The 24,866-nt window shown below is 41.8% G+C and overlaps 1 protein-coding gene across 2 annotated transcripts; it reads left to right on the plus strand.

Annotated features, from left to right (window-relative positions):
* The first annotated feature begins 2,261 nt into the window (after positions 1-2,261).
* On the plus strand, positions 2,262-23,687 carry mcl1b (MCL1 apoptosis regulator, BCL2 family member b). Of its 2 annotated transcripts, none has more exons than XM_030371433.1 (4): positions 2,262-2,841; positions 3,125-3,375; positions 3,522-3,634; positions 22,370-23,687. In XM_030371433.1, exons 1-4 carry the CDS (start codon positions 2,376-2,378, stop codon positions 22,371-22,373), a joined length of 834 nt encoding a protein of 277 aa, XP_030227293.1. In that variant the 5' UTR covers positions 2,262-2,375; the 3' UTR covers positions 22,374-23,687. The 2 variants fall into 2 exon arrangements, with proteins under 2 accessions (XP_030227293.1, XP_030227292.1); XM_030371432.1 differs by lacking the exon at positions 22,370-23,687 and adding an exon at positions 3,882-5,272.
* The last annotated feature ends 1,179 nt before the right edge of the window (positions 23,688-24,866 follow it).

Here is a 24,866-nt window from a genome sequence, read left to right on the forward strand (position 1 = left end):
AGATTTAAGACCTTTTATCCCTATGTCGTTTTTTGCCCGTGCCCGATACACTCCTCAGCTCGCCGCTCTCGCCTCTGCGACCCGCTGAACACACAGGTTCTCTGATGTCACCGCAACAGCACACATCACAACAGGGGTCCAGTTTTAGCGCAGAGTATGCGATCGTGACCGCAAGGCTTAAAGTAGACCACTGCATGCTCGCAGGGATACTCTCTTGGCGAGGCCCAAGGGATTCTATGACATGAGAAGGGAAGGAGGGCCGTCTATTAGCATGGCTGGGACCTATGCGTGGCAAGACATTGGTTGATAATATGCTTCAAAAACCCGGACGGATAGAGAGGTAAAGTGCTCCAATGTATCTGCAAACAACTATGAATGCATGCTGCCCACAGCCTCCAAACCGTAGGACACCGGTTATCTCCAAGTATTGCCCCAACTCCACCCCCACCCGGACGTCTTATCTTCAGGGGACGGCCATAAACCCCCACCCTACCACCACGTAGGACAAAGTAGAACTTGGGGGCATGCACCTTTGGACCTTGCCTATCATGTCTTCTCTAGGACTTTTGAATTGTGTCTAATAGCGGCGAATGGAGGGAAAAGCGAAATGTTAAACGGGAGGGCTTTATTGGAGGTCTGAATGTGCTGCCGATTCTACAATGTTAGTAATATACTATAGCCGGGATAGGTTGGTTCAATTTGTTTTATTTTTTTCTCCACTACTTTCACTTCTTCCCCATGAGCTGATTTGTGGTTCCCCTCCCCTCCACTTTCAGCGAGACACACCGTTTCTGCTTTCTGAACAGCAGGGGCTCTGTGAATGGCTTTCTCACATGAGTGTGTGGGATGTGTAGTTCTGTACATGCTGCTGCTGCTGCAGATGTGGCTGACAGCCAATTTTGAGCAACACCTGTATCCTCTATTTGTACCCGTCAAACCCATATTCTCTCCCGAGTCTCTTAATCCTCCTGCCACGTGGTTCAGTCCCTTCTCTAAGCGAAAGTGACAATATAGGAAATGGAAGTTCCACCCGTGGATCTCTGATTTCGATTCAATTTTCAATTTGATCCCATCTGATCTGAGTAGAAATTACACAACTCCCTCACTGCCCAATCTTCACATCTGATCACCGGAACTTATAGCGTTCAAAAGCAAACTATTATTACATACAAAAGGCTTCACGATTACTGGGGCAGGATTCTCGAATGCTACTACATGTGGACTGTTTGGCTTTGTACGAAACAATTCCATTAGGCAGGGGGATTGTGGGGTATGTTTAAATACCAATGTCTTATTTCCTGTTCAAATTGAATTAACGTGCCAGAAATGTAAAAATAAATGACAGACAATGTGCTTTGAGGTACCTTGTGCTGCTTTTACCTGATCTGTGTTCATGTTGTTTTGCCTTTTATGAGTAAACATCTAATTTTTTTCCGGCGTTCTCTTATTGTGTGATTCCTATATTTTTTATCCCATGATATATGCAGGGATTTCTACTGATAAATTAATGAGGAATATATGATAACTAGGATGTCTTGAGAACGCAGGAATGATTTTAAGAATTTGGGAGGTGCAGGGCTAATCAGAATGTTTTCCTTTGTCTTTGGGACAAAGATCCGGAGTTCTGTCAGTATTTGAAATAAACTTTTACATTGCGATATTTGTGTTGTTTAATTGTCAAATCAGTTTTCTGCTGGTATCAATGTTTTTTGATTATTTATTTATGTAGGTGCTGAAATAGTTAGCCTGATCACTTCCATTGTCTGATTGAGTTTTGTTTGTACTTTATCCGTATTTTATATTGCCACTAGGTGGCGCCAAATATAATACAAGAATTGCACTTTACTGTAACCTCAACGAAATTCTCTCAGTAATTAGTTTAATATCTATACAATTTGGGTGCAAAGCTTTAGAAAATAAAATCCACATCTTGTTTTTATTAACGTTTTAAATCGATTATATGTTATGTTTGATTTGGTTATCTTGATTGAGGATGTGACGCATTGTATCAAACCCGAGGTGTGGTAGAAACTAAACTAGTTTTGGTACTTCCCCATACTTGATAGGTTCGAAGTTATATACAAATATAACCTCCATTTAACTGAAAGAAAAAACGTTCCTGAGGTAAAATAAAAACCCACTTCTATTGCCTAAATGCAATTTTTAACATAAAGAAGGCCTAGCGTGTACCTTTGAGAACGGACGTTATGATGCGTCGTCTGGCCACGCCCCCATCGTTACTCTACTTACAAAGAGGAAGAACACGTAGCGCTGTCTTTACCTCTCAGACCTACGATGGACAAGGTCTTTGTTTGAAAATAAATTTATTTTAATTACAATTGTCCAGGCCCACCATTTAAATCCTCAAGGCAAATATGCTGTCACAGAAACTAACTTCAAACTACGGAACCAGCTTAGTCCAGACCTGCTGGTTTAACAGCCCTCAAAATGGAGGCGAAGAGCGAAACATGGACTTCCACTCCGAAGGTTCACACACCACGACAGAGGGGGCCTTGCCTCTAATGGCGACGTTCAAAAGCGGAGACGAACGTAAACCAAGACCCACGGAACTAGGAAGGGGCAGGCTGGTGAACAAATCGCAAGACGACCAAGAAGGAAACGGTTCGCTGCCTAGCACTCCGGAACTCCAGTCAGAAGTAGACACGGACAGCCAGGCGGGGGAAGAAGTGTTGGATAACGACACCAAGCGAATCATTCGCATTTTTCTCAGAGACTATGCAGGGGCATCAAAAGCTAAAAGGACAAGACAAGACGAGGTTCAAGTGACTATGAGAAGAGTTGTAGACGGCGTGCTTGAAAAACACCAATACGCATACAAGGGTAGGTGATCTGAAATTTAATCAAGCAGATAAAGACCTCCAGACACGTGTTTTATTTAAACCTTCCGTCAATGTACCACATCTACAAACATATTCATCCCCATTTCACAACATCTATGTGTGCCTGCTATTTGATATAATAACATTTAAGGTATATAGTGGGAATGTAGTATACATTAGTTGATATTGGTGTAACGTTATAATTTTCGCAGATAAAACTCGAGATCAAGTCAGCGGACTATGCTGAATACACGTTTCTCACCAACGTCCTTTTTTATTTGAAGGTATGATCCAGAAATTGGAATTGGACGGCCGAGGGGAAGACATGAGTTTTGTCACGTCTGTGGCCAAGAGTCTCTTCGCAGACAGCACAACAAACTGGGGGCGTATCGCCAGCCTGGTGGCCTTCGGAGCAGCGTTGTGTCAGTACCTAGAGGCCAGGGGTAAAGAAGGCTGCGTGTCGCTGGTGGCCGAGGAGATTTCCTCATACCTCCTTTCAGACCAACGGGAATGGTTGGTCAAAAACAACTCATGGGTACGTTGTGGTATATCTGACTTGGGGTAGTGCTCCCAGTGAAAATGTTCCTGTTGCTTAACTGCTTTGTTGTTTGGAATCTGGCCAGGCCCTAGCTCTGTCTACAGCTTGTAATCTAACTTGCATTTTGTTATTCATTGTTTCAGGAGGGCTTCGTAGAGTTTTTTCGAGTGTCAGACCCTGAGACGACCGTGAGAAATACACTCATGGCCTTTGCTGGATTTGCTGGTATTGGTGCAACAATTGCCCTACTAATCAGGTGAATTTGGGACTGAAAGACTGAGAAGTTATGCCTTTTTTTTTTTCAACAAAAGACACAACTACATGGACATATATGGACACAAACAAAATATGTTGTATATTTCCTCATTTTGCTATTTATTTATTTTTTGTGATTTACTAAATAAAATTGCTATGATATGCGCCTATGCAAATTGTTGAAGAATTACGTAATTAGCCAATAAGAAATATTTGTGAGAATATGGGTGATTGTGTGTCGTGTCTAGGTCAGAGGGCCAAGTCTCCAGGGAGAAGAACAGAAATTTACCCCAACAGACGTAATTAACTGGCACTGAGATGTTGGCCCACTTCCTTCCCGGTTATGGAAATACTATGGGTTAGATCTGCATTTAGAAAAAGAGCCAGCACAGAAAGCCCCCTGTGGCTGGCTTCTGTGCTACAAATGTGTTGACTGGGGGAGAATGACCAAAAACCGGAATAAATGCAGATTTGTACCTTTTTGTTTGTAAACGCTGAGGGCCCGCACACCAAATGTTATTTAAACATTCCAGTCACTTGTATAGCTTGCACCATTGACAAATATGTTTGTCAATAAAACTATAAATGTTGCCTAGTCTGGCCTTTTATACGTTCTACTTTGACACAGTGATGCATTACAGTGACCTTAACCCTATGTCAGATTCTGTTGAAATTGTGGTATTTCGAAGAAGTTGTGCAGCTATTTCCGCCAAGTCAGACAACACCCACAGCATCACTTCAACCACATGCATTTTTTTGGGGGCATTTTGCAAAACAGCAGCTTACTTCAACTTGCATTTCAACTAGAGGATGCACAATGCTGTTGCTCAACCTGCCCTAGCTATACGATTGGGGAAATGGGGTGACAAGCATTCATAACATCCGCCCAAATGTTTTTAATATCACTTCACGATTTGTTTTACCTTTCTGTTTGGCGAAACAAAATAGATGCAAGACTGGGTGCAGCTGCTGGCAGGGCCAATGCCAAGCAGATATAAAGGGTGTAAAAATCGGTTTAAGAATGGGCCCAGCTGTTGGGTTGCTAAAAGTAATTGCTGGCAGAAGAAATGCAACCAAAGCACAAGTCTTCATTTGACTATTGGCTGGCGTAAATGACGTATCCTGCAGTATTGCCTTTGCTGGCATATACAGGCTTCCCTTCCGTCTGTCAGCCAACATAATATAATCAAGTGTCTATTTGTATATTAAGATATTTTTTTATTTTGGCCGTGGTTAGCTTTGGGGCGTTTACAAAGAAAAAGGTCATACATGGAGAAGTTCTTGAGAGTTGATAAGGGTACAGCTGGACATATTTTGTGGTGTTGATGCAGACATTATATGGCGCTCTCTCAATGTGTCTGGCACTGATAGTGTATGGGGAGATTAGTTGTTGCGGTCACCCAAAAAGCCTCGGACCGGTGAAGTTGCAAGTGTAAACACTAGAGGGTCAGATGAAGGCCTCAGCCTAGAGGTGCTTGACTCATGTCAACTTTTATGTTATACTTAGGTGTGTGATTGGTAGGGGTGGAACAGATCCTCAAGCTGGTTATAGTGCCCCTTGGCTTCCCATGAGGCTTCCTGTATGCCTGAGTGCCCTTCAGATGACTAATGTTAATCAATAAATTTAAGCTTGTTCTACTGCAATTGTGCTCATTGATAGCTCTCCTCTTAATGAGAACTGATTGCCTCCTGCAATGCACTACATTTTCTCTTAACTTAATTATTATTAACTACATTTGCTTTGCCTGGCACCCATCAGTAGACTTCTATCAGTGTGTGTTTGTGTATCCATATCCTTGTTTGTTCAGATCCTCCTCCTGTTGTCTTGGGTTACAGGACAAACATGCTCTCGCAGAGGTCTTGGGAGGAAACTGAGTATAGCGTCTCCATGGAGACATCCCACACTAGGTCCCCTCTAATCTTCTACAGCTAATGATGTTAGCCTGCACCTTGGTTACCAGTGCACATGTGCATTGTGAAGAATGGACTAGCTACACAATGGGGAAAAGGTAGCTCAGGCAATCTCAAAGCAGATTGCAGCATACACTAGTGGGTTTGGTCTCCAGAAAACGACTTGGTGCAGTGATGTGGCGCGGACACAGCAAGCATAGCAATTCTCAGTGGCCTTCATGTTAGAGACTCGCTAATTATGCAGATGTATTATTTAAACCTATGTCCATACATTATTATTAGCTATGCTTATGCATGCAGGGAATGGCAGGGCGGAAGGGGATACGATTACGATCAAATTATTTTTTTCAGGTATTGCAATGAAAGGTACAGCATAGCTGGTGCATGGCAGTAGGCACATTCATGCATTAGAGGTTGACTCAATTCCAACAATAGTCTATTGTGTTTTACTAATCGTGAACTGTTTCTTTCCCCTCACGAGTATACAATGGTATTAAAGTCCATCAATAGCTAAGCCATTTAAAATAGGGTTTGAGATTTCTGTACTTGGTTTCTCTCTGGTATAATGCCCTGCCACGACTGCAACAAGGAAGTCTATTATCGTATTTCAAGCAATGCGGAACCAGACGGCAAAGAAGGAAGTTTTCCACCCCCCAAAAAACCTATTGAAATTTGTTTAACTCACTTCCTAAACTTTGTAAAAAAAATACTTTAGGAAAAAAAGTGTCAGCTCAAACTTTTAGCCTTGGACCATACGCCCGCCCTAGCATTCTCATTGGTGAAAAGCGTCACACTTCCTCATAGCAACAACCATTAAAAAAAAACAACGTTTCGGGGAAGTCAGCTGATCTGGGTTTATCTTACCACACATGTCCCTCTGGCTCTTTTACTTGTTTTCTCCTTCAATACTTGGAATATGTATTCAGCAGTAACTGAAGTTTTACTTAGAAGGGAAACTAGTCAAAAGTCATTGAGCATTTTACTAGGTGTGTCAGCCAGAAACCGCCCCCTCGACCAGGCATGTGAACAGCCAAGTGCAACGCATTTCAGTCAGGGCGTGGTTGACAAAGAGCATATATGCTCAGTAAACCTCCCCAGGTTAAGAAAAGCATGACATAAAACAAGTTGGAGCTCATAGAGCAGCCACACATCACCACCTGAGACTGTACTCTGATCCTTGAGGTGTGGGAATTGGTCAGAGATCACTCTTAATCCACTGGGCTATGTGTCAGTGCTGTCCGTTTAGTTGTGTCATTATCCATCTTTAAAAAGTCGTATTCTGGGACAGATGACTCGAGTGCAATACATTTGCACACATCAACACTGACATATGACCCAAGTGAGGTAAATATAGAAACGTCACAAACAAGCTTTCTGTTAGGCCTGCTCAAACAGGGTTTTTCATTTATTACATGTGTGCATATTTCCTCTTTTTTCATCCGTCTTCCTTGTTTGGTTTAAACTCTCCTGTTCCTTATTCTTGGTAAAGGCAAGCGAGAGAGCCTGGTTCCTAAAATGGGCAGCCGCCTATTAAGGGTCCTTATATGGACTTCCTTCCTGAAAGGGGTGTAGACATTCCCGGCAGCAGCATTCCAAAGCTTTTTTATGAGACCAGTTTGTCCTAAACTGGAACAAACAGGAAATGGTTATGCATACTTGTGGCATTACTTTATGTAAGCTAAATAACTTTTTGGTCATCCTCTTTTGCAATCAAACCAACTCCTGTGTAATAGTGAGCACTGTGAAGGGAATGGGTAGATCCTGTGCATAGATCTTTCTCTTATCGTGAATACCGTTAACCTTTTATTCTGTAATATTTTCTCGCAGTTCTTAAAGCAGGATTGATCAAGGATTTTTCCCCAAAATATAAAAAGTGGTAATTTTTCATGTATTGTTTACATTGATATCTTGGTCTTATCTTTTGTATTGGTTACATTGATCAATCTTAGCCTTACTTCATGTCTTGGTTACATTGATCATCTTGACCTATTCTTATGTATTAGTAACACTGATCTCATTATCATCCGCAGGACCCCCTTTATTCTTCTACTAATCGATCTATCAGTTAGTCAAAGAAATGGGTGTATAAGGAGCTTTTAAAGCTGAACCTCAATACAAAAGCTAACAACAGAATAATAACATGAAATAAAATGAGTTTCAATCAACAATATTCCCAGAATCAGAGAGAGGCAATTGAAAAGTAGTTTCAAACTAAATATACAGGAAAGGTAAACTGAAGCACTGTATAAATACGAGTATCAGTGGGTCACTTTCGGTCATAGCTGTTTACCCTCCCAGCAATTTGGAAATGGCCATGTTTAGTTAAGTCCAAACAGGGATAGGTTATTCATAACCTCCTCCTTGGCCCATATGTTTCAGGCTCTACAGAAACTCAGGTTTTTCAGAAATGTTCTTCAGAAAATTGTCAAAATCCCATTTCCCTCTACAAGATGAACCTGTATGATCCTATGCCACAAGCTTAATCACCATGGTCCTCCACCATGTTATGGGTAGCCATGTACTCATAGCGGCTGGAGGTATCTGTTTCCATTGACTCATGGTGTGGAGAGGTCAAAGGATTGGACAGGCCTGGGCTTGTTCGACCCAAATCCACTGAAGGTGTGATGTTGCTTCTGGAATCGGCTGTCAGGTGTGCAAAGTAGGTTAAATGGCCACAAGTTTACCTTTCAACCCCCCGGACCTCCCGAACTGTGTTCGGCTTTCACTAAACCGCAATTCTTCTATTCCCATAGTAACAGGTTTTGTTGATGTCTGGGCGGCAGACACATTTTGTGTGGGTAGATTATAGGGGCCATTGGACCAAATGGAATGTTTTACCAAGTCCTGCTCATGGTCAGTGCATGTGGTCATGTGGAGAAGCTTATCATGTGGTCATCACACAGTTCATGTGACCGCTCACATTTTAGCAATACATGGGACCCGTGGTGTTTAGTCACTTTCTGAATGGCACCTTTTCAGACTCTCTGGTCACCTGCCTGAGATATCCCTAGACTAAAATCTCCAATGCTAAACATCTTGAGTTTTTGCTGGAGTGAATATGTGCCAACACTTTAGGGGACATTTTTGTCTGTGATTGCATCTTGTCTGCGTGTGGACTTTTAATGTATTTAAACCTACCAATCGCATGACAGAATCCCAATGCCACCATCCTGTGTAGTCTACAGTCAACAGAGAATGTTGACGGTTCAACTTGATGTTGTTAACGTGACCTAATCAGTGTTCCATGAGAATGTCAAAAAGAAAAGGCTGTGGGAAAGAGTTGTTTTCATTCCGAACTGTGGTCGATCTATGACCCCTTACCTCTCTATTCCGCACATTGTCATGGGTCAAACAAGATCACACAAAAAACATACTGCTGGAACGTTTTTATTACGACTTTGAGCTGATAAAAGCGAGTCAATATTTAATCTTGATATTCAGTACTATAGTAATATGTATACTACTTTATATACATATTATTAGACACATAACTAAAACGTGGGTGTGTGTCATAAGGGAAAATTACTTCTCACGGTCTTGGTCTGGCTTTATCTGATCAAAATGTTATGGGAAAAAACATGGCACATTCTCTTGGGTTGTAGTGGGTGACTGAGTGTGTCATGTCTGAATAAGAAAAAGAGAAAAAGTCCTGAACTTATAAAGTTCACCTTTTGTGGAGAGTACAGTTCACTGGACATTATGTCATTGTGCACAAATTCAAGCTGACCATTTGTGCAATACTAGAATGATTTAGTGCCCTTGAAACAGTCAGATTTGGTGAGATCAAGGATAACAGAGTACTTCAAAAGGGACGGAGCTTTACAGTTCTAACACTCAAAAGTGGCCTGCCTCCTTGAACTAGGCCATCCATTTCCTTTGAAAAAGTATTTTGTTTGTAGGCTTTATAGAAACTTAATACATAAAATACTGCAGGGTAGCCCTGAAATTACTCTATAAACAAAGTGGAGAGACATTGTCTCATCGTAGCAGTCTGCCTACTGGCTGTTATTTTACATTTCCTCTAAAATCGCGTGGAAGATATCATTATCCAAAGTAGTGAAAATGTGGCCCACAACGGGTACTGCACAAAGAGGCCATCACTAGCTGATGAATCCGGAAAGTGACTAGAACATGAACAAACCCTTATCATCATGTAGAGGGGTGGGGAGCTTGGTGGGCAGATGTAGATTAGATGGCTGAATCACAAAAACCGCACAGTGAATCATTGCACACCCGTGTAATTAACATGTATAACCCAAAATAAGTTGAAGAAACAATGATGGGAAATTCCAATTACATTACTCAAAAATATAGTGCTAGCCCTGATATCATGATACCAGAGGCTTTGTCGCCCTTCGTGCATACGAATCGGGACTGGAAACATGAGTCAAAAGAATGAAGGAGACTGTGTTTAGTCAAACCCACTCATCACACATTCAACAGTGTCTCTGTGTAATATGCTTTTCTCCCCCCTTCTCCCCCCTTCTCCCCCCCCCCCCCCCCCCCCCCCCCCGATGCAGTACTTGGGGAAATCCAATTCCACTTCAGTTTTTAATACTATAGGCTATTAAGCTAGACTAGTTGTTAGGCAGATATTTAGAATTGGCAGTTTGTGTGTTCTTTCTGAAACTCAGTTAAGCCAACTAACTAATGCAACTTTTTTCTTAACGATTGGCCATTTAAAAGAATACCTTTGGAGAACAATGGTGTTAACCTGTTTATCTGATGCAAACCTAAACAAACAACACAACAAGACTGTTGAATGTGTGATGAGTGGGTTTTACTAACCACAGTCTCGTTCACTCTATCGACTCATGATTCCAGAACTGATTTGTATGCAAGAAGGGCGACCATTCCTCTGGTATCGTGATATCAGGGCTAGGCAGTGGCACTGTAACCATTGTTAACAGTCTTGTTGGGTAGCAGGTTCCATCCATTCTAAATAGCTTACAGTCAGTCAGACCAATGTTAAGTTTACATGACCATAACATCTTTGCCCACAACTGAATGTTGTGCTCAAAGAAATCTGCTGATGTATTTTGGTCTCAAATTCAGGGAAATGAATCCATAGATTGAAGCCCTAGGGAGAAATCGTCTGATAAATTGGATTTTGCACCTCCACTTTGGTTCATGAAGCATCTGTGGGAAAAAGCTAATTCTATATTATACTGTATATAGGAATGGAGGGCATGGGGAAGAAGTCACACCTATAGGTTCTTTTTTATGTAGGTCAGTTTAATGGTCATGGTGTTGTTTTGACCACTTATGTGTGAGCAGAAACTATTCAGAGTTTGCTTTAATACTGTGATGTCTAATGATGTCATAGATTAAATTAGTTTACATTAAAAGCCATTTTGTGATAAGATCAGAAAGTGTAAGAACACCTTTTCAGTGTTCAATGACCCCAAAGTGACAAGCCTTTTCACTGACGTCACCTCCCTGCAGTCTATGGTCTACATACCAAAACAAGACCAGCTCCCTTTACAATCCCAGAACATTCTCAAATGGATCCCACTGGATAAGCTCCAGCCATTGACTTCTGCTCATACGGTTGATGACGCCATATCGTTGTTCACGATCCAGCTTTGTCCCGTCGTGTCCTATTTTATTCTCCGAAATATCCTTTTATAGGACGAGTTGAACTTTCTACCCTGCCACACGGGAAACTGGAGTGAACGCTGCCGAGCCAGGGATCAAGTTGCATCTAGGACATGTGATAGGCGTGAGACGGACACCACTGTGTGTTCCCCTGGGGAACGTTCACACGGGACGACATCGTCAAACACGCACTGTTTAATTATGGAGGTTGTTTCCGCTACAATCAAACTGGCATGGAGGAAAGCGATTTAAGGTCAACTAGAGAAACCCCCCACCCCCCCTTGCTGTCCTCCCCAGAGCTGGTGCTGTCGGTATGCTTCAAGGTGACTGATAACCCTGTGGCATTCTCCATGAATCCCTCATATCAGTTGGAACTACAGAGATACCGTTTTGTTTTTGCTGTGTTCTGCCTCCCTGACTTCCTTAATATGGATATGCTGGGAACTCTGGGAGTTGGCTTGTTTTAATGCACCTGGAGGTGATGGGATACCAAATACAAAGCCACACTATTGATACCCTCTAACTCTTAAAGAGGGAGGGAGAATAAAATCCTGCGTTTCCTTTGGCGCTATAGTCCACAGCTCTCAATAACAATGGAGATGGAGTTGTTTGTTGAACCTGGAGTTGTGTTGGTATACATCAGGTTACTTCAGCCATGGTTTCAGCTAGCCGAGTTTGAATGGCTAATATGCCCGGGGGGCCCTGGAGTTCAAATGAGCCTGGTTACATTAGCGCAGTGATCCATCATGACGTCTGGGTTCAGTGGTGTTCAGCCATGCCTCCCAAAACAAGAGCTCAGCCAGAAGGAATGTGGAGGGTCCTTCACCGGGCCTTGAACGGCCTCACTGCTCACACAAACAGGCCTTGGATCAACTGTTGTGAAAACCCAGTGAAAAAGGAATGCTTTAGTCTAGAGTAGGGTCCTGTACACCTCAAAATGTAGTATTCTCTGTGTTTTCATTGTCTCTAGATCAAAGAAAAGTGGTTTGCTTTTCAAATTAGTATTCCAGTTCATCCACGCGAGGGGATCTCAATGTATGACACATCCCCTACTGACAACACTTGGCGTGCCCCTTGATGGTGCACTGACTGTACACATTTCTTACAAGCTGTCGATTTAGATCATACTAACTCCACAATGTGATGTTGGATAGTTTAAGTGGATGGAGCACAGGCTCACCACAGAAGGAAATCTACTACTCTGGATTCTACTTATGGATTACATTTTTTGTACTTGCCCCTTTCCCTAAATGAGGATTCTCTCTTACGTCCATAGGGGAGGTTCTTGAACGTAGGTTAATTGTCGTTTTAGGGTTTTCCCCCATGGCTTGAAGCCTAATTCTCCAGCCTCAAACCTGGTTGTGTCCGACGTTGGATAACTTGTTTCGCTGTATTTTTTATTTGTTCTGTACAAGCTCTTAAGCAATGTGTCAGTACATGCAAAAGAAGTGAAATGGCCTGGTCTTTGACGATCATTTCTTTGTCTGTCTAAATTTATAGGGTTAGGGGTCAAGTTATTGACCCCTAACCCTATAACGGTCAAGTTATTTCCTAAACCTCTAAATATTTCGATGTTGGTATCGCTCTAAAGCACATGAAGCTAGTCCTCCGGCATGAGTGTTACACAGCAGAACTGATCTTTTACCCCCCTTCCACATTGCGGTAGTTGAGGTACGAGGATGGGGTAAGAAATACGTCTAGCGCTGGCTAAACACATTTTCCTCTTTCTCAGCCCACAGGTTCCTTAAGAGACTGAGCCCAAGATTACAAAAATTACTGTGCTTCTTGTCAACTACACCGGTTTAATCTGGTGAGGATCGGGACAGGGTTAAAGGCAGTCAAACTGAGTCAGCCTGTGTTGATGATGAGTAAGGCCTGGGGGTGATGATGCAGAGTATTGAAGTTGCACTTTGGTTTCAGATGAGAGGCATCATGGGTTGTGATCATGCTGTTAGGTCAACGGTCAATGGATGATGATGATGATGACTTGATAGATTGTCTTACACTACAGCTCCACATATTCTAGATGCATGAGTTGATTGAGTATTGGCTTCTATTTTGATGGTCAATGCCTTTCATTTCAATGCTTAATGTAGTAGTTCCTGTGTTTTCCTTGTATGAGGATGGTCTTTTCATGTCATATGTAAATCTCCCTGGCAACTCGCTCTCTCACTCCCATGACAACTCATTTGATTCCTCCCTAACTCTCTTTCCCCACACTGAATCACTGTCCTCTGCCACTGCGCTATTCACCATCCCATTGTTTCCTAATTTTATTTCTGCTGAGGCGTTCCCTCTTTCTGCAGAGCGATACATCATCCAGCCACAGCCCGTCTTCTCATTTCTGTCTAGCGCACACATGATGTAACCGTGTGACTATGACTTTCCGCCTTATGGATCTCCTTCTGTTTTCCAACGTTTGCCGTCTCACTGACATCATAATCTGCTTCTTCGCCATGCCTCAACACGCCGCAGACCGACAGCTCTGTTGGTGGTGGTGGTGGTGGTGGCGTTGACTATGTCAGTAGGAACGCGCACAACAAACAACACACACACACACACACACACACACACACACACACACACACACACACACAAATCATACACATCTCTGAAAACAACATGCACCAAAAACACAACACACAACGCACACAACACATATTGAGCCGTCTTATCCCCTCGCAGTCGGAAAAGCTCTTTTCTTTTTACAAAGGTATTCTCCCGGAGAAGTACAGCCATGGTATGGGCTGCTCCTCTGTCTGCTTTACAGTATATACTTTTTTAAATGAAGGGTAAATATAAACAGATTTTAGCAAATCCCCCCCCGCCCCTAGGTAGAATTAAGGTATTTTACTGTTTTTTGTATTTGTATTTGTTTATTTTCCTTTGGTTCACCTTCTGTGGAAAATTCAAATTCCACTGCTTGACCCGGCTGTGTGATCCGTCTGTGTTTTTCCCCGGCCAAGCCAATCAGCTGCCAGCATTTGCCTACACCCAAAGCAAATTTAAGCAGCGCCGCATTAAGCAGACTCTTCACAAGCATAGGCTTGTCTTTGCCCAGGTCGAATACATGAGAAAACACACTTCAGTAAACAGTGTTCCCTCTCTCTTCATCTTATCTCCCCGCTCCCAAGTCCCACTCCTATTCCCTCTCCTGTCACCTCTCTTATCACATTCTTCTCTCAAACTAGACTTTACAGATGTTAAGGCAGCCTTTCATTCCCATTGTTTTCTAGTTTTGTTGTTGTTTTAAAAATTAACCTTCACAGTCAGGTGGCGGCTAAAAATGAGCCCTGCAATAAGGTTGTTCTCGGAGTGCCGATCTGAGAGGGGATCTGTTTACAAGTGGTCTTGATGAATGTCTGGAATGAAAGGAATGAGTTTTACGAAGCAGACATCCTTCTTGGCAGCAAACTTGAACAATACTCGGGGCACATTTGGTTATCGTTGCATCGCAGCTAAAGGTGCTGATAACTTGTTCGAACAAGTTCCATAGAAAAATGAGTCACAGTGTTTTTCATTATCCGATCCAACACACTCTGTTCAGCAGCTCTGCCTTTTCTCCTCACTTGAATACCCCCTTTCTTGGTATTTACAGTTGTTGCATGCATTTATTATATTCTTGTTTTCGGTTGCACGATAGTCGCCCTGTGGGTTGTTCTCACTGTTTGCATTTGTCAGCATAGATTAGTAACAGCGGCAGTGCATTACAATGCAAACACGAGCTCACTGGCTTGTTGCTTTGAGATCCCTGGCTAACTTATAGGAATCCCACACCACCTGGGGTTCTCAGGAAAACTGCAGCCTGCAGGGAAAACATCAGCTGACTGGGTGGAATCTGCAGGGCTGAGGAAAAACACAATTCAACCAGCATGTGTTGTTGTCCCGGCTAGGGGACTAATCACACACTCCAATCGTGGGTCTCCCAGTGTGGGACTCCAAGTGTGGGACACCCAGCGTGGGATCACTTTTTACCACCCCTAGTTGGGTATTTCATGTCATTGATATTCAATGCACCCTGTGTGTATAGACCTGAATATGATGTATTATGTGCAAACACTATGCATCACTGTATGAATGTGTCTTTTTGTCTTTGTGTATGTACATGTTTGGTTGTCTCCAGTGGTGTGTGTGTGTGTGTGTTTGTGTGCATGCATGCTTTTGTGTCTTTGTTTTGTGTCAACGGTTCGACAGCTCTCGGCCGTTTCATTGCCATGGGAGTGCTGCATATCTGATTGTGTTTCAGGAAGTAAAAATACATACCAGTCTCCCTGGCAGACCGGTTGTTCTTCACTTTGGTTCACATGGTTAAATTCAAGCCGAAGCATGACAGACAGTTGGATTCAGACACAAAACGATATAATAACATAGGATGATCAAACGGTATGATCAAAATGATCATGAACTAATAAACCAGGAAATATATGCAAATATAATCAAATGAAAAGGCTAAATGCAAATAAGGACAAGTATAGGAAAATGCACATCTTAAAGTATATGACAATATGAAGACGTATGCATCCATCATCCACAATACACATAACACTGATGATATTTAATCAAATTAAATGCAAAACAAGCACATGAAGCAGGGGGTTTTCTCTGCAGTCTCGGGGGAACCTGGGGCGTTGTGGGCTACGGTTCAGTTAACGTCTGCTAGCTCAGCTGGTGAACTCTCAATTCAACAGGAAAGTACCTGAACGCCGCTTAACGTCAACAATCCCCCACCCCCTGCACCCTGCAGCATTAGACTCAAATTGCAAGCCCAAGGGCCATGCTCAAAACATTGTGTTGGGAAATGGTGCAAGCAAACGTGAACCAGTGTTTGATTCCCCAAACGGTAATATGCAGCATCGATTTGGACATTGCATAGAGTTGCACCGCTGAATTGAGAGACAAGAGTGCCAGGCAGCTCTGCAGCCATGTCTTGTTGCCATTGCCGTTCGTTGTGTGTGTGGGTGTAGCAGACGGAAGGTTGTGTTGCTGACTTGTTGCTGTCGCTCCAAGCATGTAAAGGACTTGAGGCCAATGAGGGTCTAGGGACAGTAGCCTGGGCTGATCAAGGGTCATGAATTGCAGCGTTATCCATGCCTTCCGATTTCAATTTATATAATCTATACACAGTTATACACAGTAATAATTTTACACAGTTCCTGAGAACATGACAAGAAGAATAACTATGTTTTGCATAAACGAAAATAAAAAAAACAACAACCCTGCATGTGCAATGGACTCCTGCCCCAGAGTATTCGGATTACAGAACCATGCACGCCCGGTTATGACCTCCAGGGCTCGGCTCTGTCAGAACATGTCATTAAAGGCGTAGGCAGCCAGTTATTACAAGAACAAGCAACTGAGAAGTAAAGAATAAGTGTGGGTGTATCAACAGGTTTGTGTTTGTTGAAGTTACGTTCCCCTTCCACTTCAAGGCGAAGGTCAAATACCATACTTATTTAATAGCACCGAACTGTGCTATGCAGTACTGATTGGCAGTGAGATTACTGAACTACTGCACAGTACCATATGCAATACAGGATGGCGCAGTACAATACAGTTAGCTCACAGCATCGTATTGTGCATTGCAGTTTGGTACAGTACCGTACCTTGGCCTGACTTGCTTGGCAGTTAGATGACTATGCTACAATTCTGAGTGCACTGCAGTACTGTAGACCTAAACAGCATAATGCAGTTATCTATAGTATTGCACAATGCAGTTTAGTACAATACAATGGCCAGGCCTTACTGTATTGACAGTGAGATAAGGTACTTAACTACTTATATGTCTTTGGTAGGACACAAACCACCTGGCTCAAAAACAGCTTCTTTCCGAGCACAACAAGACTCTTAAACTCTTAACCCTTTTTGCACTACTGCTGCACACTGCACTACAAATGCTAACTGAGACACTTTCTATATATTTCTATCTATATGTATATATATATATATATATATATATATATATATATATACTGTCCATAAATATTAATATATATATACTGTACATATATTCTATTTATTTATTTTTTGAATTTTTAAGGGGAGCTTGGGACACAAACATGTCATGCCAGCTGGGATTGCTTGCCTGTTATGTTGTGCATTTGACAAATAAAATAACTTGAACTTGAACTACTGCGTAGTTGCTGTGGTGCAGCAGTGTGCAGTATATGATTCTAGCTACTGGTATAAGAGAAGGCAGTTGGCTACATCACATCATGCGCCCTCTATTTTCGTAGCATTACACAGTACCCTTTGAGGGGTATTTGTAGCCCAGTGCTTGCTGAGACTATCCCTTAAATGGACTAGTGGACGTTTGGAGCCCATATTTAGAGGGGAAACACACAGGGTGTGCATGCACGCGTTTTGTGCATGAGTAAACAGCATAAAAGAGTGTAAAGTCCACACGGATCCCCACCCCTAGTTGCAGTCATATATCCACTTTATGGAGCTCTATAGTTATACATCCTCTTTTATTGGTCATTATCTTAGCACTAAACATGGTGACAGCTTTAGTGCTCGTCACCGGAAGTGACTGGTGCATGCATAGTGAGTCATAAAAAAGTAGAAAGGGTATTGGTTAATATTTAACCGTTGATATTCTGGTTGATGGCTCAGTGATGCTGTTCAAAACGAGTAGAAATACGTACTAGGAGCATTGTGCTGCCCATTGGCAAAGGGTTTCCAAGATAGGCTTGTCGTGTTTTACAATGTATTTCTGTGAGGGCGGTCGTGCCGTAATGGAAAGCACAGCAGGAGACCGATAGGAAAGTTGTTACAATCAAGTGCGACTACCTCGGTTGGTACACTCGGTTGGGCATACAGAGAAAGGACAACACTAGCCTAGCCCCGCCTAGGTCCGCCTCGGACCGTGAGAGCCCATTACTTAGATACTTGGCAGCCTGCTATTGTTTAATCTGAGTCAGGTGCTGAAAACGTGGCTTTGCCAGCAGCTGACATTTGAATTTTCATGCTGTTGGTGGGAGGGGGGTCATCTAAAATGCCACATGCCTGGTAACGATACGTAATGGTTATTGTTATCAAATTGGAAACTGACTTGATGTTTGTCTGTGCATAAATGTTCTCACAGGAAACGACTCAACCACGCCATGACACCTCGGGGAAAGATCGCATTGGGGTCTTGAGTGAAACAATGTCATCACATTTTCCTTTCTCTTTTATTCTTCATTTGCGTGCCATTTTTTAAATTTGAGAATACACTGCTCACTTCGATATTAGTCGAATCTCGAATCTCAAACTGTGTATTGCATTTGGAGGATGTCATGTATTTATCAAATGACCCTTATTAAGTTTAATTTACTTAATATTTTTAGTCGTAATATCATTTACTATTGATGGACAAATATGCCTACAAAGTTAAGTCGTTAGTGTGTTTGGTACTGCAAGCACATCTACTGTTCTTCTTAAGTTTTCTTTATCCGTTTGCATGTTTTTTGTCCACTTACCTGCTCCTGCATCCTTTCAGCTACAGAAACCAATCAACTATCAAAAAGTCCAGCTCTTTAACAACATGATGGCTATCTCTCTGCGTTTTCCCACTCTTTCAACTTTTTAAACTATTACACTTTTTCTGCTTTTTTAATACAATTTAAGTCAATGGGCGGACGGCTCCCCCGTCTGCCTTCTCTGACACTTCAACTACTTCAGAAATCGTAACTTGGTCAATTTTCAACGTTAATCGTCATTCAAACAATTTAACAAATCACAACACACTTGTACCTTCAATAATCTGAAAAACGAATTTTGATTACATTTATACTTTTTTCAGAATCACAGTTTAAAGAGGAGCTATGCAACTTTTTTAAGCTTAATTGAACTTAATTAAGCACCTTAAGAGTCATTGTGATGGTTCTATAACACTTTATGGGTCGATTGGTGGCTGTTTCGAATCTCCCTAGCGCAGGGGTGTCAAATTCAAACTTACTGAGGGCCATGTGGAGGGCTGTGAATAAAATCAGGGGCCAGACAGTTTTTCCATGTGCGTGGGTAATTATTACCAGCAAAACTGATTAATAAAGCAAAATAGTATTTATCAAGTGCTGAACAATGTTTTTGTATTGATAACTGCACAATTAAACAAACCACATTTGCATCACAGTACTATTGTCTTTAACAAAACAACAAAAAAGATCTTTGTTACCAGCAAAACTGATTGAAATAGCAAAATAGTATTTATCAAATGCTGATTTTTTTTTTGCATGAAATAACTTCTCAATTAGACAAAACACATTTGCATCACAGTACTTTTGTCTTTAACAAAACAACGAAAAAGATCTTTGTTACCAGCAAAACTGATTAATAAAGCAAAATAGTCAATGCAACAAGTCGTATCTCAAATTGTATGGCTTACTTTGGAAACTTGAAAGGACAACAATAGGGCCTATAATGCCAAACCTAAGCAAAATAGGCATTGTGCTTGCTATTTAGTTAAACTCTTACCAGACACACACCTGCATGTGCATGTCCCTTACCAGACATGCACCTTTTCTTGGAAATGATCTTGTCTATTCTAGGCTTAATGTCATTTGCTATGGCCACTTTCAATACCGAGACCGATGCTGGTCAGTGAGGCGGGATCTGTGGGATGTCTTATTCAGTTTCATTACGGAGAACATCTGTTTGCACGAGTAGGTGCTTCCAAACATAGACATGATGCGTGCAGCGTGAAGGCGAAGCTGTGGCATTGATTCAGGGAGTAGAGGTGCAAACTCAGCAGCCCCAATTGACTGGTACTGGGTCTTCAGAGCACCGTTACATTGCAATTCAATGAGTTCCAACTGCAAGTGCTCAGGTGCAGTGTCACTGTCAACATCAATTGCAAATGGATTTGCGAACAGATCAAGGTTGAATTTCTCTAATCCAAAATCAGTAAATCTCCTGCTGATTTCCGCTTTGAGCGTGTTCAGTTTGTCATCATACACTTTGGTCGGGAATGGGATGGTGACTGTGTCACTGACTGGCTGGCAAGTAGGAAAGTGAGCCAAGTTGCCTTGGCGTATCTGGCCCTCCCATAGACGCAGTTTCATTTGAAACACCTTTACTGAGTCTCGCATTTCAGTGATCAGCTCCGTTACGTCACACATAAACGCCAAGTTGCTCAGCCACGTTTCATCCTCAAGCTCGGGTATGACCTTTTGTTTGCTTTCCATGAAACGAGCGATCTCAACGCGGGTAGCATAAAATCTTCGCAACACTTTCCCCCGACTCAACCAGCGCACCTCCGTGTGGTATGGCACATCCTCGTACACAGAGTTTTCCTCCTCTAAAAGTGCCCTGAATTGCCGGCGATTCAAGGCCCGTGAACGAATGAAGTTCACCGTGTTTCAATGTTGTATTCATGGACGTAAATTTAAACACCAGCGCACGGGCCACATTAGATTGATTGTCAGAATTTATTGGCGGGCCTGATTAAAAGTCGCGGGGGGCCGTGTCTGGCCCGCGGGCCTTGATATTGACATTTGTGGCTTAAATTAATCCATTCTGAAGCTTCCTTTCAAAGATACATTTTGTTAGGCAAGAAATCATGACACATAAATATTTCTGATAGATGTTGTTCTTTCGATAAAAACGTAAAATGAAACCATTCTAAAACTTCCTTTCATAGATACATTTTGTTAAGAAAGATAATCATGACACATTAATAATTCTGTTAGATGATGTTCTTTCGATAAAAACGTACATTTCTGAGTGACCGGGGAATGACATTTATTACTCTTCCTTGGGAAGGACTTTGTGGGGCAGCTCTAAATTGAGGTTGGAGATCAGATTGCAAATCTATAGTAGTCCATTCGAGGAAATACAGTCTTAGAAATGTTGTGTTTAAACGACCTAACTGGTAGAGTTGGTTGTGTGAACGCGTAATATTTTACTCGTTCACACAACAAGAAAAATGAATTTCAACATAATTTATAGTTTTTTCAGAATTACAGTTTTAACAGTTTAATTTCCCAGCCACTTCGTATATTTTCAGTTGGTCTCATTGACAAATGCTGAGTCTCGAGGGTGAGGACGTTCTAATCTAGATGACGTCTAGCCCAAAGTGACTAGTTAGCGATAGCCCAAGGTGGCTTACGCTAACCATTGCAGACGTCCCGGAGCCTAAACAACGTCAATATTTAACCTAGAAATACAATGTCAAGCTTTAACGGTTATTGTATTTCTTGTTACACTGGTGCTTAAATAATTTATCGATTGGAAATATAATTGTTAAATATCAGTTCTTTGTGTGTTGGGACCCCCGTTTATATGGCTAGAGACTAGGTGCTTGCTACATATCCGGTTTACTTCCATACAAACACACACACGCAAATGCGCACACACACACGCATACACTTCATCAGATCAGATCAGCTATTACATTTTACCTCAAATGTATTCAAACTTTATCATTAACTTTTCACTTTATGAAGAGTTATTTTCTTCATTTTCAACAATCTATTTTGTTTTGCTAGATGAAAAGAGTTATAGAAACTAACAAATTATAATGAATCAAGCTGTGGACAACTCTTACCATACTATCTGGCAATGCATCAGACGTTTGCAACATAGAATGGGTGCCATCTGGAATATTTCAAGCTCGGCCACAATTTACATTTTACAGTAACCTCATCTATAGAAAAGGAACACCTTTGTAATTTAAATTCCACCTACCAGGAAGCATACCTTCTATAATTATAGCCAATAAGATGCTAAGTCTTTGATCCTTAATTAACAGGAAGTTGGTTTCTTGCCCAAAGGCATTGCATTTTATTTATAACTACTCTTCAAAAGTTTGCAAGAAGTGTGTGGTTTAATTACTTAAGAAGCCTGCTATTGTTTAACTTGAGTCAGGCCGGAACAGGTGTGTTTCCCGGAACTGCCATTGTAAATTCCCCCCTGTGGGTTGGCGCTAATCTAAAATGTCACGTACCGATCGTAACAATACATACTGGTGTTCGTTATCAAACTAGAAACTTACTTAATATGTGTCGACATAGGTTCACACAGGAAACCAGTCAACTGTACCATGACACCTAAGGGAAAGATCGCAGGGGTTCTGGGTGCAACAATGACATAAAATCTTTGTTTTCCATACCAATGAAACCATTATGATTGGCATGCTGGAAATGTGTACTGTATGGCCAGAGAATTTATATTGTCTGCACTGCAATTACATATACATGCTTTGCATGGTTTACAGTACAACTAATGAGTGTTTCTGTTGGCTTTGCAGGTGAAATGACTCATCTAGGGAGACGACATGCCTCCTGGACATGGCAGGCAGGATACAACTGACCGTGCTCTGTCCAATAAACGAGGCTGGCCCAGTTGAAGGGCAGCCCTCACCTGAAGTCTTGAAGAACCCCATCTGTCCAGCCCTTAATGCAGCTTCAGGGTTGCTTTAATGCTGAAACCTCAGAAAAAATCCTCAGACTTAAGATGAAGTCTTTATGTTAATTTTACATAAATCAACGCCCAATGATCTGATCCAACTTGACTTGCTCTGCTCCTGCTTTTTCGTCTTGTGATTGGACTAGACTGCCGTCCCACATTGTCGTCCCACAGCAAGTTAAAGCAGGCCACGGATTTGGTCCTGTGGCTTCAGGCAGAACCATACATACAAGGATGCACTCAAAAGTATTTTTATGCCTCTGTGTTGTGCAAAAGATAGAAAGATGGCAAACTCCTGAACATGTACACAAACAAAATAATGTTTTAATGATTTAGAAGATCAGGTTCAAGGCAAGCCTTCTACAACGACTCCTCAAAGAGTCTAGAAGGGTTCCCCACCCAACCCACTGACAAGGCCGCTAGGTCTACGGGACAGCTTAAGGACGTCAGTGTTCTTGTTGAAAACAATGGAAGAGTAGATGGGTGGGACTTGAGAGGAAGGGAAAGCACTTTTTCAATTTATTTTTAACCCTACCCCTTACGACATGTTGGCCTCACAACTACCTCAAGCCTCATCATCCCTGTTTGTACTCTTGCTTCAGATTCAGATCATAAGTGGTTCTGATTGGTAAAATTATAATTTGCCTGTGACCAATGAGAACGACTCTAGATTCTTTTTGTTCTCAATGATCTTACTCTTTTGACTATTGATCATCTTTTAGCCTTCTACCAAGATTCCGTATTCATTCTAACAAATCAGCCACTAATTCTGCTTGGTCGCTCTGGGAAAAGATCTGCTTTCATTTTTGGTCCACACCTTGGGTCTGATTCAAAATTCCAGTGTATTTGTATATCCATGCTTCATACAGAGAGCCATGCAAATTAACCATGTTGATGAAAATATTGATTCCGTATGATGTAATCTAGCTAAATATAAAACACCTTATGATCGATTATCAATAGGAGTAAGCTATGTGATCTATAAGCTATATTACTTTAGTAATGAAGGTGTTTAAGCTGCTACAATTATTGTGTGAGATGATTAAGACTTATTATTATTTATATATTAATTTATACTTTCATTTTGTATAATATCCACACTGATGCCGATACGTATTGGGATTTGTTTGCACCTAATAAATGTAATTGCCAAGTGAGAACTGCCCCTGTTTATGTGATGAGGCAATAACATGGCCTGATTCATTCATATTCATAATAGTATCTCACATAAATCAACTTTTACTTATGTTTTCTAAACTGGATTATGCGTGTTGTCTACTTTCAACACATTGTTTGTTCCTGCCAGTGTTTCTTTACACATGCAAATAAACCTGTCCATTTTGCTTGGTATTTATTTTTGGATGATGTGGAATACATCAATATAAATAGTCAATGCTTTAAATCCATTTGCTACATCGCTTCACCAAAGGTTTTCAATAGAGCCAAGAGACTGTGGGAGGAGAGCTGGCGTCTGCAAGATTACATACAGGATTTCGGAGGGATTTTGGTTGAAATAAAGACAACTGTTTGTTTTTTTAAGCCATCACGTTTCTCCTGTTGCGTCAACCAATCACGACGCCTCAGGCCGTAACTGATCCCCTGAGACGCTGTTAATACATTTAGCACATAGCAGTCTCAGTGTGTATTGGAGAAGCATGGGCCAAAAAAATATGCTGTTGCAACACAATCTGAAACCACTCTCAGTCTGTAAGACTGGACCACTTAAAGTAACTGACCTACATTGTTGTGTCAATAAGTGTTGATCTCACACAACAATGTGTGTGTGTGTGTGTGTGTGTGTGTGTGTGTGTGTGTGTGTGTGTGTGTGTGTGTGTGTGTGTGTGTGTGTGTGTGTGTGTGTGTGTGTTTAAGCAAGGCTTTATCTCTGTCTATGGCTTTAGGGGTCTTGCAAGCTAAACAGCAATCAGGGAAAAAGGGGCTAATTTTTCTGGATCTAAATATTGAGTAAAGCCCACTTTAACAAGTTAAAAATAACCTACAAAAAAAACTTCAACCAAAGAGAAAAGCATTCCTATGCCATTTAAAACGTGTCCACACTAAACATGTCAGGGTTGGGACTCAGGCTGAAAGGATTCCTGTCGGCCACCTCATCATGGAGCTGGATGAGCTCCAGAGCCAACATGTTGTTGGTTGTTGATGTTGTGATGCTGGATCACAAGAATAACCTGCCTCTCCAGGCGCTTTGTGGAACACCATGTTCCAGGACTCAAAGGAGGCCAGGAGAAGGTTTGCGTTGGGGCTGGGGAATCATAGCAGCATGCCTGGACATGAAGAGGAGAAGACGAGAAGCCTTACATAAGATGTGGATGTAATGGCAC

Source organism: Gadus morhua, chromosome 11, assembly GCF_902167405.1.
Source record: "Gadus morhua chromosome 11, gadMor3.0, whole genome shotgun sequence".
Taxonomy (NCBI): Eukaryota; Metazoa; Chordata; class Actinopteri; order Gadiformes; family Gadidae; genus Gadus; species Gadus morhua.